Source organism: Pagrus pagrus (genome assembly GCF_965226575.1).
Source record: "Pagrus pagrus genome assembly, chromosome: 24".
In the NCBI taxonomy this organism is placed as follows: domain Eukaryota; kingdom Metazoa; phylum Chordata; class Actinopteri; order Spariformes; family Sparidae; genus Pagrus; species Pagrus pagrus.
The window spans coordinates 19,189,008-19,202,365 of NC_140206.1; the positions used below are offsets into that span (position 1 = coordinate 19,189,008).

The 13,358-nt window shown below is 41.8% G+C and overlaps 1 protein-coding gene across 4 annotated transcripts in view; it reads right to left on the reverse strand.

Moving 5' to 3' along the window:
- LOC311253302 (voltage-dependent L-type calcium channel subunit beta-4-like) overlaps nucleotides 1-13,358 on the reverse strand; it is a 78,765-nt gene that overhangs the window by 31,190 nt on the left and 34,217 nt on the right. The window contains exon 1 of one of the 4 annotated variants that reach the window (XM_084347173.1): nucleotides 2,343-2,833. The exons of the other annotated variants lie outside the window; for them this stretch is intronic. Within the exon in view, the coding sequence (XP_084203299.1) occupies nucleotides 2,343-2,387 (45 nt within the window). The 5' untranslated portion in view covers nucleotides 2,388-2,833. Of the gene's footprint in view, nucleotides 1-2,342; nucleotides 2,834-13,358 lie in introns of those variants that run through there. 4 annotated transcript variants of the gene reach the window in all.

A 13,358-nucleotide genomic window follows, 5' to 3' on the forward strand; every position in this document is an offset into this window, starting at 1 on the left:
GCACATGCGATTTACAGCAAGAAGCGGTATGTCTTATTTTACATAACTGCTTTGCATGTTTGCTCAGCATGTCCTGAAGCTTTTTGTTAGCTGGAAATGAACACATTTTCAAAATTATAACACAAATTTGTATTTTGTGACCCATTAATGTTGTAACCACACAGTTGAAAAGACCATAAAAAGAGGTCTTAGACATTCAGAACAGAAATCACCCAGTTTTCAACCAGAAATCCCAGTTTGTACTCAGGGAGGTAATCTTACATACTGTCAGGGATTTGAATTATTTCAGTGCTTTGACACATGCCTGACGTGCAGCAGTTTATTCTGCCACACTGTTAGAATTCCAGTAATGCAACATTTTTTGCTGGGGCATAGCTGGACCAAGTGCTTCTTTCTGCTGTGTGAATCTAAACAATCAGCCACTAATGATGATTCAATTAAGAAAGACCATTAGTCTTAAGAAGATCAATCAAGCTAGTCATCACAGCTAAGCACTTTTTGTTTTTTACAAGTCTGCAGTTGCAGGGCCTGACTTCAGCACACTCCTCATCGTGACTGTGTGCATCCAATCAAAAACTGGCACATTTGGGAAACTTAAATGGTTTCTTGACTCTAGGAATCTAACTGGATTTGTACGATTTCCAAGAATGAACAGATCAAGGAGAAATAGATACATCACTGTGACAGGAAAAATGGCAAATGTTTCTGCTGGGTTATTCAGGATTACTTCAGCTGTTTTTTTTATAAAGGGTCATTCCACCAATTTCTTGTCATGAGAGTAACTACTTGAGATTGTGAAAACTGTTGTATAATGTCTTCTGTGGCTCTGGAGGAGCTTTGTGAAGTCCAACAAAGTAACCCCTGGTGATGTCACATTGTTGTCATCAGGGGTTGTCATCAGTCCCAACATTAAAACCACTGACAGGTGAAGTGATTAACGTTGTTCATCTCGTTACAATGCAATGTTCTCCTGGGAAACCTTGGGTCCTGGCATTCATGTGGATGCCACTTGACATGTACCACTCACCCAAACACAGATTTAGAAAACATAAACAACCTCCTGACAACAGTACTCCCCGATGGCAGTGCCACCCCAGTAGGACAATGTGCCCTGCCAGACAACAAAAACGTATCCGGAATGATCCAAGGGACGTGACAAAGAATCCAAGGCATTGATCCGATCCCCAAATTCCCCACACCCCAATCTGATAAGCATCTTTGGAATGTGCAGGAACAAGCCCGATCCATGGAGGCCCCACTCCCCAGCCCACAGGACCCATAGGATCCACTGTCAATGTCCCAATGCCAGACACCACAGGACTACCCTAGAAGTCTTGTTTCTCTGCCTCACACAAGGAGAACTTGCACAATATTTGTTTTTGTTATCCAGTCCTAGCATTATGAAGTGCTTATGAAGCACTATATTGTGTATCATGACATGATATATTATCCAGCCCTGGCTCACAGGTCCACCAACTTCATGAAAATAAGTACTTCCACAATACTGCTTAATACAACACATTCCTGTTTATGATACTACATACACACATGCAAATAATTTGACCATACAATAGTTAATGTATTTTTTATCAAGACCATTTGGTCTTCATTCCTAAAAGTCCTTCACTCCCACATTAATAAGTCATTCATGTATCCGTATAGTAGCTTTGAGGTTGCACTGTAGCATCCGAGCTATTATCCAATGGAGTCGCTTCAGCATGTGACTCATCAACATCAGAATCCACTTAATGACATCACGATGCATGTTTCTCTGAGCTTCAGCAGAGCCTATACAACACGCATAAGAAATTCTCGGATGCATTTTTTTTTTTTTTTTTTTTTTTTTTAAGAAATGTGACACCTTTATCACTTGAGTATGTGGCCTTAGGGGAGAAATGGGGAATTAACATCTTTCCATCTGGCTCTTGGAATCACGGCTCGGCCCATCAATGAGAGTGTGATGAACGCTAAACGGCTCCTACTGACTCTGGTGGTTTCCTAACGTCCATTCAGTACAGATTAAGAGGCAGATATCAGCAATACATACAGAACAACACATCACACGCACATACTAAAAAGTACATATTCAGAACTGTGTGAATGTAACACATAAGAAGCCATCTGCCTACACCCTTCACACACACACACCAACACCCACCTACCCAGCCCCCTTCCAGCCAAGCATAGCCCACGATCACGCTACTGTGTACTGTTGGCTAACCCATCAAAGGCCTCCCGTGTGTGTGTGTGTGTGTGTGTGTGTGTGTGTGTGTACAGCTGAGCCAATAAACACATCGCAAAAAAGCGCATAAGCAGATTCACACACGCATCCAAGCACTCACCGCCTCCGAGTCTTCAAATCCATGTAGGTACAAATTGTCATACATGGAGGTTTGATATTCCAACCAGCGCCTCTAGAAGAATGAGGGGGGGGAAATGAGAGTGGAGGCGGAGGATGAAGGAGGAAGGATGGGGCACCACAGAGAAAAAAAAAGGATGGATGGGGGGATGACGACAATCCCTTCTCTCCCCAGCAGAGAAGAATAATTTATTTTAAAAAATTCTCCCCTCCCGTTGGATCACGCCTGGTCCGCCTGGCCCGTCCCTTGATGGATGCGGCTTCTTCCTGATCCCACAGTGCTGCTGGCTGCCTCACATTATAGGATGGAGAGGTTCTCCCTGGAGGTAGCCCAATCCTGGCATTTCATTTCATCAGGCTTACACACACACACACACAGAGAGAGAGAGCGCGAGAGACACACGAATATACATATACATAACGAGGAGCCGAGGTAGCTGCAGCTGCAGAGCAGTGGATCCTTCCTCAATATCCAAGCCTGATGACAGAGCCAATGTGCAAGGAGCTGATTGGCTGGCTGCTTGTCCACTCAGCTTGGATGAGCGCTCTCCTCTCCTCTCCTCCGTTTTTATTTTATTTATTTATTTTTAAGCGTGGGGCGGCAGCGGGGATCGGGGGATGGTGGAGTGAAAGAGGGGAGCAGCATCCTCTGCTTACCGATCATTCTCACTCTGTTTCTTTATTTTCCACAGGCAGCAGAAATAAACACTGAAATTCAAATCTATCTGACTTGACTCATGCAGGAATGTTCATGGACAAGGTAATTTGTGAAAGTTTTATTCAAATTGAATTTATAAAACGTCCGCCGACGTCCTTCCTGACTACGACACATGTTGAGATGTTTAGCCAGAAGTTATAGCAACAGGTGACCAAATGAAACGATCAGTATTTTGTGTAAAATCACAGACTACTATTGTGGGGAATAATTGGGAAAATGAAAGCACAGAGTGTAAATTATACCTCCCAATATGAAATGCTAAATGCTGTTTCAAAGTTGTCAGCCAAAATTGTACTGGAGAAATACTGAATCCTTCATAGTGCTGGGAGAATTAAGGGAATCGTACTGTAGCATTACTGGCAGTAACTCTACATAGATGAGGGGTTTTAGTGTCATGTCTGGCACTGGAGGTCAGTGGAAAAGATGTTGAATTAAAGAAGGGCTCTGGATACAGTGGCAATTGTTTTATTAACCAAAAATCACGAGGAAACAGATTAAAAAAAAGGATGATCCTTTAAATCAGATAGAATTTGAGGTTTTCCAGGGCCCACTTCATGGCACAAGTTCTTGCACCTTGCCTTGTTGGGGTCATATAACTACACGGCCCAGCAAATAGCCCAGGTACTTTGCCTAGGGCACAATTTTTGGCCTGAACAGTCAAACCACCTTGCTGAAACAGCTGCAGAATTTCTCTCAGATGTGGTCCTCTCTTGTGAGGCTAAAAATGACTATGTCATCCAGGTAGGCAGCTGCAAGGGTTCTGTTCCCTCCAAGAGGCCCTGAAGAGTTCTAAAGGTAGTTTACTGTCAGGCTTCTGGAGCAAAAGGCACTTGTTGATAGTGTTGCAGGCTCTCTCTCTGCGAATGACACTTGACTCTATTGGCCCTCTCTATTGATCTTTGTATTCCTATAACACTCAGCAGTAATGGCTTTATGGGCTAAATTCTACTATTAGAGACAAAATTCATCATCTTCTGACCTTAGATGGTACCAATTTAGCCTCTAACACAGAAACCTTAGAAACAGCTGTAAAACCAGATATATAGTATCTAGAATTCATTTCCACCATTGACCTTCACCAGCAACTTCAATGATCTCTTTATCTAAACCACCAAAGTGTCTGTTAGACCCAATCCCAACTTTATTGCTTAAAGAAGTTCTACCTTTACTTAGCATTTCTATACTCAACATGATCAATCTGTTCCTATTAACAGGATATGTACCACAGTCCTTTAAAGTAGCTGTAATTAAACCCCTTCTTAAATAGCCGACACTTAATCCAGAGGTTTTAGCCAAAGATAGATCCATATCTAACCCTTTCTTTTTGTCTAAGATTCTTGAGAAAACAGTTGCCAATTATCTATGTGACTTTCTTTATATGAGAATTTCTAATCAGGTTTTAGAGTGTATCATAGCCAGTGGCGGTCCTAGCTTGAATGACACCCAGGGCGTCATGCATAATCAGCACCTGCTCTTATACCCAGACCTTCCCTCTGCACAGTGCCAGATTATTGTTGCCAGCTCTAGTGGTACTTGATCGCTCTCTGTGTCTCTAGAGTTTTTGTCTTTGGAAAGCTTTCTTTAGTTGACTCACCAGTGCTTTAATCCTGCCTTCCTCCTCTTCCAGTGTGGCCAGACCATTCCTGTGGACCAGCTCCTCTACCACTCCTCTACTTGAGTCCTATTTGTCAGACCGATCTCAGTTTGTACAAGTCCCCACTGCATACCAAAGTTAGTCACGGAGTTCCACAAGGTTCTGTACTCAGACCAAAGCTAAACTCTGGATGACCTGCAAGTTTCTGCTTCTAAACTCAGACAAAACAGAAGTTATTGTGCTGAGCCCTAAACATCTTAGAGACACATTATCTAATGATATAGCTACCCGGGACAGCATTACTCTGGCCTCCTGCATCACAGTTAGGAATCCTTGACCAGGATTTGTACTTTAACTCCCACATGAAGCAAATTTCAAGGACTGCCTTCTTCCACCAGCGGAACATTGCAAAAATCAGGAACATCCTGTTGCAAGAAGATGCAGAGATATTAGTCCACACTTTTGTTACCTCAAGGTTGGATTATCGTAATTCCCTTTTATCAAGCTGCCCCAATAATTCTCTAAAGACTCTCCAGCTGATCCAGAATGCCTGCTGCACCTGTACTGACATGACAACTCATATTAGGGAACATATTTCTCCCATATTAGTCTCTCTGCATTGGCTTCCTGTAAAATCCAGAATAGAATCTAAAATCCTCCTCCTCACATACAAAGTCCTTACTGGTCAGGCACCGGCATATTTTCAAGAATTTACAGTACCCTATTAGCCCACTCAAATGCTGCGCTCACAGGGTGCAGGGTGACTTGTGGATCCTAGAGTCTCCAAAAGTAGAATGGGAGGCATCAAGCCATCAAGCTCCTTTCCAGTGGAACCATCTTCCAGTGTCGGTTCGGGAGGCGGACACTCGCTCTAAGTTTAACAGTAGGCTTAAAGCATTTATTTTTGATAAAGTTTATAGTTAGGGTTATAAGCTATGCTGCCATAGGTTTAGACTGCTGGGGAATGTTCCATGATGCACTGAGCACCTCTCTCTTTCTCTCTGTCTGCACATATTCATGCCTCATTAATGCATGTGACTGACTTGGTTCCCACAGAGTCTCTGTGCTCTCTCATCTCACAGGTTCCTATGGATGATGGTTGGCCCTGCTGCTGTGGTCCTGCCAGATCGTTTTTCACTCCACATTGTGATATTGATGGCTTCACTCTCTATGTTACTACTAGCAACCCCTCTTGTGATTTAACTTGTTCTTTCTGAGATTAACATTTACCTCTTTTCGCCATTCCTAGTGCCTGCTTAAACCGAGCTCCTATCTGACTGGCCACCTCACTCAATGTACAACCCTGGCCAAAGGAATTTACTGGCGATGTGATCTATGGTTTTAACACTGCCATCAGAACTAATATCTCTCGAGCTTTGTGGCAGTACAAGCTGTTCAGTGGCTCTCCATTCTGGCTGATTGTTAAACAACCCATTTCATAAAACAAATAACCCGCCCCTGTTAGGGAGGGGGCTACCCTTGTGCTCACCCCATCTATCTCAGTGACCTTGCTAAAGGCAGTCTCTAGAGTGGTATCCTCCCTGTGTAGCTGGCTAAGATCCCCAGGGACCTCCCATCAACTGCCTCCTGCCGACTGCTCTGGCTCTCGGGTCTGTGGCGGCTGCTGCTTTATGGCTTGAACACACTACACGACTTTCAAGACATCAGATAACTATCCTGTTCAACTACACAACTTTCTGCCTTGTAGTCAGGAGTCTTTCACACTACATGACTGATCAGCAACAGGGACTCACACACTACAAGATCACCCATGCAAGGCATGACACAGGAATGACAGTCCAAGTTATTTGTGTGCTGATTTACAGTGAAAAAAAAACAGGAAGAAAAAGAAAATGATATGGGTGAGAGGCTGGGTTATGATGCACGGACAGCAAGGATAAATTTGTTCTCAAAATGTAAACTGCCCACTGGTATTGTTCTTCTGCAAGTATTCACAGTTACATATACTGAAACACTTGGGTGTGTATATATATTCTGAAACAAGTTATTATTGCAATTATTATTAAGATTTTATCGCGCCAGCTCCATACAAACAAATGCAAGATGAGACGTGGTTTAGACAGCTGCTGCAGATGATAGCAAAGGAGCAAGGCAGCGAGAGAGAAAGAAGAGGATTGTCTGCTTTCATTGGCTGTAGCCATTTCTGGTTCCCTGATCCATCTGCAACTCAGCCAGATATTTAGCCAGATATCCAGCAGACGTCTGCAACACGATAGCAAGCTGTCCCCAAACAGTTCACGCATACCGACCGCCATTCATGGGGGCGTGTGCTGACCTGCCTCTGATCTAGGGCTTTTGTCCGCAAGCTCCAAAACCGTCCAGGACAGCAAGATTGGGGCAAAAATCTCGTAGTGTGAACCAGAATCTTCTTCATCCTTATAAGCTGCCTACTTTTTTAACCTTGCTATTGCTTTCACTAGGGAGCTCTACCTGGCTGAAGGGCAGCTGCCCTAACCAGTTTCAGTGGGCAATGGGCTCTGCAGACCAGCTGGTAACATCTCTGGCTTTGGCTGGTTTTACCACCATGTTAACTGGCTTACTGTCCTGCAATAACCTAGATAGGATCTGTATATCTTGGCCTAGCAGCCCTGGGTGACGCAAACCTGGGACTACCCCAACCTCCAAAAAGTATGGCTGACCTTGCACTTAAAGATAAACATGCACTGTCAGATTAGCACATTTGTCACCATGCACACAACAAACATCTACCTCCCTATCACCAATCTGCTGCTGCTGAACTAGATAGGGCATGACCAACGTCTGTGTGCTGGCTGAGTTTGACAATGCAGTGGCAGGCGTCCTATTAACAGGAACAGTTGCGATTTGCATTTCACTCCTGACTTCTGAACACCTTATCTATTTTGAGTGGGTCTAGGAACACAACACATAGGGCTCTATCTTACGCTTGGCGCAAAGCGGCACACCACCTCCAAGCAGGCCATGGTGACATCTCGCAACTGCAGCCAACCCATAACAAGCACCTATCTCTCGCTAAAATCCATACTCAATTCATGTCTGTGCAGGAAAATTAAGAGAGAAACATTTTTACGCTGTGTTTTAATGTTTCTCGTTTTCCCTTTCAGCTGTTTCAGGAGTCATGATGAGTTACTGCTGGTGAAAACACAACATTTCCTGTACCGCTGCTTCATAATAAAAGCTTTTAAATGACAGAGGGCTTTTATTGTGAAGAAGTTATAGGAAATGAAACGTGTAACTGAATATTTTGTTAGCGGTGATTCTTCGATAGTACTGCAGGGATTGGGACTTGTGTGTCATTGGTTTAAGACACACCTTTAAGCAGGTAGCCCAGTTGTGATGGAAATGCAAAATCCTGGCCGCGCCGGGCCAGGTCAAGCCGAGTAGAGCGATGTAATTGAAAAACGGCATAGGATGCGCATACACGCTCTGATTTGAGAGGCTGCTTTCAGTTATTTTAAACATTTCTGTGAACACAGTAATGTCAGCAAATATCGTGGCACATTTAATCACCAAAAGCTGTATAAACTATGATGACGACTGCTTCACGCCAAACTATTATATTGTATGAATCTGGACTATGTGTGCATGACCTTTCGGTGTGTAGAGGAACACAGGACATCAAATACCACAAAATACTGACCGATCCTGTTGGGGAGTCTCGAGTTTTAAATAATCAATAAAGTTTATCAGCTGTTCCTTGTGGGCAAATGCGCATGTTAATGTAGAGATACACATATCATTTCTGGATGATACTATTTATGACCTGTCGCACCTGATCCACAGACTGAGATCCACACACACACAGAGGGACACGCAGCAGTCCTCCTCCTCAATTAAATATCAGTGTATTTTTTCATATACAGTCAAACAGAATCTGCTCTCCTCACTAGGATTTTGACCACCCCCCAAACCCCACAGAGTTTCCCTTGAGTGTGGTAAGTCGGAAAACTTTTGCTCCTGTGACAGGAAGGTCATTCAGAGGATTGTGTTCTTCACCCCCACTCTCTCTTCAGGCGATAAAGTGCAGAGGACCTGCTCCAGGATCAGGTCCTCTCCCACTTCTTTGACTGTCTTTTGTGCTGTTTTCACCCATTTCTTTTAGAGGTCTTTAGGTTGGTGGTAAAGCTCCCTGGGAGTCTCCCCTGAACGGACATCTATTGCATGTCTGTATGTCCAGGGAGAGGGATCCCTCCTCTGTGGCTCTTCTTGAGGTTCCTTCCATCTTCTTTTTTTAACGTTTTTTTTCTCAATATGGCAAGTTTTTCCTCACTCGAATCGAGGGTCTAAGGACAGAGGATATCGTTCACTGTATAGATTGTAAAGCCCACTGAGGCAATGTGATTGTAATATTGGGCTTTATAAATAAAATTGATTTGATTTGATTTAATCAAAGCCTCTTAATCAAGACTGCGAGGACCGCCATTATTTCCACCCGCAGTCTGGTCCTCCATGGCCCCCTGGTTGTTTAGAAGAGGCCCTAGGTCATACTGTAAGGTAATGTTCACAAATAATGACAATCCCCCAGGCAGGTCCATTGTGGCCTCTAATGGAACCCTCATGGAACCAGCATCACAGTTTATAGACTGTTATTTAAAACCCTATGTTTAAAAACTGCCTTCATATGTTTGGGACACTAAGGATTTTTTCAAAAAAAAATTCATGGGGTCAATGACACTGTTTGGGATGCTACTTTTGACATAGAAGGGCTATACACAAATATTGATCACTCCGACGGCCTCAGAGCAGTTCATTTGTTAGATAGAGTAGGACAGACACATGTACTTTAATGTTAATCTTTAATGTTTGATTGTTGAACTAACTGAGTAGATTTTGAATAACAATGTGTTTCTGTTTCAGGAGAGACTGCTCAAACAATGTAAAGGGACACGTATGGGGGCTAGTTTTGCTCCAGAATATGCCTGACTGTTTATGGGACTCTGGGAATCAGAATATGTCTTTAACCCCACTTTTGATCATTATAGTGACAACATCAAAATGTGCTGTAGATTTATTAATGATATTGGTTCGGTGGCAGTCAAAATGATCTGATTGATTTTTAAAATGATCTGAACACTGCTAATAAGAACATTAAATTATAAGCAGCTGTAGCTCAGGAGGTAGAGCGGGTTGTCTAGTAATCGGATTGCTGGTTCAAATCCCAGCTCCCCCTAGCTGCATGTCAAAGTGTCGTTGAGCAAGATACTTAACCCCAAATTGCTCCTGATGAGCATGTTGGCATTTGCATGGCAGCCTCTGCCATCAGTGACAAATGTTGTAAAGCGCTTTGAGTGATCAGTAGACTGAAAAAGCACTATAGAAATACAAGTCCATTTACCATCTAACAAATATTTTAAAGATGAGATCCACTTCCAAGATTTGACAATTTATAGAGGGGATGACCATAAATTACACACTACACTCTTAAGAAAACCTACTGACCGTGATTCTCTGCATTATTACCCCCATCACCTTATGGTTATATCGCATAAAGGCAATAGGCAAGATTGAGACGAATCTGCGACCCAGACACCGATTTTCATGTGCAAATATATGACAAACCGTTTTTTGAGCAAAGCATACAAAAATATAATTATCTCTATGGCTCGACCTAAAGCAGCATCCATTGAACATCATCACATTTTACAAAAATCAAACAGACAGAAAAAAAGACACTCTCCAAGTATACATTCTGTCACATGTTTCAGTAATCAGGCGCAGCAGATCAAACTGATCATTCAGTCAAATTTGGATATTCTACTCAACTTACTTATAGTTATCTTCCAGCTAGGAGGGGAGTCCGCTAGCTCAAGAGACCTGTTGGGACTTTTAAGTGCATGCAAACTACTTATAATCATTGTTTGAATATTATAAAAAAGTATTATATTATTAAAAGTAAAGTATTTCTGATTCTGATTCAGATATCCTGCAACAGAAATAATTTGTAGATTACAAGTCAATGGAGGTATAAAAATCAACGGTTTGTTAACTGTGACTCCACATACATTGTGCTCTGCCTCACCTTTACATATGATTGTTTTTACATTGGACGTACTAAAAGGCATTTGAAAGATAGAGTGGCGGAACATAAATATGCCATAAAAACTAACAATTTAAGTTACCCTATGGGATGCCATTTCTACAAATGTCATAAAGGCAAGGATAGGTTTTTGAAAGTGGAGGGTATTGAGCATATGGAGAAGTCTAATACAGGAGTTGATTGGCTGAGCAATTTGCTTCTGAGAGAGACTTATTGGACCTTTAAATTTGATGCTTTGATATATATCAGTGATGGAAAGAAATCCCATCCATAACTGGTAGTAAGGTCCAATCCCAATGGCCCCCTTAAGCCTTAAGTCCTGAGCCCTCAGGAACTTGGCTGAGGTCACCTGTTACTTGTTTGAGAATCTGCAAGGGGGCGATGGTATGATAGAAATGGGACAGGACTTTGTGACATTTCACTGGTTTAGGACTTTTTATTTTACATTTTAAAATATATAGCCTTATAAGATAAACAAAACCAGGAGTACAAATTAGTACGAATAAAAACATATGACAAAAGCTTTTTCTTTTCTTTCCTTTTCTTTTTTTTAATAAAATGAAGGATTGAAATACAGAAGCAGTTCAAGGAGAACATATCAGATGTTGGTTAAGGATTTTTTTCTGGTTTTCTTGGTTAAAATCTGTTTGTGAAGAAAAAAGGTTGCTAAAGAATAATGAAAGAGTCATTTAAATGTGAGCAATGTTTCAACGTCAGGGAATTTGGGCATGTGAAATTGTATGTTAGAATGGACTTTTCACACATTATGGAGTGTTACTGCTGCTGGAGGAGCAAGGAGAAATGCGCATAAATGTCGCACCACCAGCTCTGTGTGTTATCTTGTGGTATTAATAATGATTTAAAATAACGATCAAAAAATAATATGATGACTCAACATGTAGCTCGCTAACGTCACTATACAGCTGCGAGTATGAGGAATATTATATGCCAAGTTTATTGCCTGTGGTTTGTATGCTGAGAAGAAGAGCCTCATGGAAATTATATTTAAAACATCATCATTGTATAAACAAACGAAATTCGTTAGAGCAAGTCATTTGGTGTTTTCAAAGTCACTCTATGAAGCTGAGGCGGATTATTCGGTCGACGGTGCTGGAGTGAACCATCTGTAATTCTTTGGTTACAGTTTTCATCAGGTCGGTTTGTCTCCTCTCCTCCTCTGGAACAGGCTCGGTGGTCAGAGAGATGGCTTGCTGCAGGTTTACCACCAGGTGGACTCACTGTGTACTTCTCATGTCTCTTAAATTGTTTCCACGTTTCCCTCACTTGCGTTCATTCCTTGCGTCTTAGTCTCGCCCACCGAGGGTTCGAGGAGAGACGCGAGGAAACCGCGGGAAGAGAGAGGACCGAGAAAATCTGTTTTAAGACAAATGAGACGTCCTTTCCTCTGCAGCGTCACGTGAAGCGACGTCAGTTTCTGATGATGGCAGCAGCCGATAACAGCTGGATCAGCTGTCAGTCGGCTTTTACAGCTGTAGAGACGTCAGATGAATTTATGACAAAAATGCCATTATCTATAATTCTTGAAATTATTACACAACTAAAAATTATCGAGAGATTTAAATAATTAATAAAGTTAAACTGGTGTGCCGCGTGCGTAATTGCGCACAGCTCTGTTTATGGAGAAACGCACTTGTATCGTTTCTTATAGTGCAGGTAATGTGATGTTTTCCTCATTAATGAGATGTATTATTTCACCCACCAGCAGCCCATCTGATATTAATCACAATGTTCAGTTTTATGATCGCCTAATCCACAGATTTCCCGTGGATATAGGCCTACCTGTGATCCGCGCATCATAACTGTAAAAAAAATGTCTGCAGTTTAAAGTTTAATCAGTTCAGACATTTACGTGTGTAGCCCAGTCTAAAATGCTCAGACTAATAAATACGTTAAAATGTCATTTCAGACTGACAAATGTTTACAAATAAATAATATGTTCATAAAAAGAGATCAAATGTTACATTAAAATGGGTTCATATAAGTGTTAAAAACAGTTCTTTATGGATTAAAAACAGCTTTAACAGAGGAATAAATCCTTGTCATTGTGTTAATAAAGTTCATGAAACAACCTAACTTTAAATTGTTAAATTGTCCATCTTTAGTTTTTGTTAATTGCATTGGTTGTTACGATCTTGTCAGCCCTATTGCAAAAGGGGAATTAATAACAAACTTGTAGATTGACGTTAATGAGAGATAACTCACAGAAGAGCCACAAGTGTAAAGCTGCAGGCAGTAATGAAGTCCAGTACTGTGGTGGATGCAGAGTTTACCAACTAACGGACATTAAGAAGCATGTATAAGGTTAATGCTTTTGTGTGTATGTTTTGTAGGCTACTTCTTCAGCAAGATGAAGTATGATAAAATGGAGATGCTGAGGGTGATTAGTGCATTAGTACGTTAGCGGTATTAGCATCTATTGCAATGTAGTAGCAGCTAATGGTACCTTGTGTTGTAAGTATGTGCTAATGTTACCAGCTAGTTTAAAGCTCACAGACTCGGTATGAGAAGTAAATGAGCTTGTGGATGAATTGAATGAGACTAAGAGAACTGTTAATGTACACAGTGAACCAGGCTCTTTGGACCCGCTGGACGAGTAAAAGTCTCCCACTCAGCTATCACATTGTCTGGA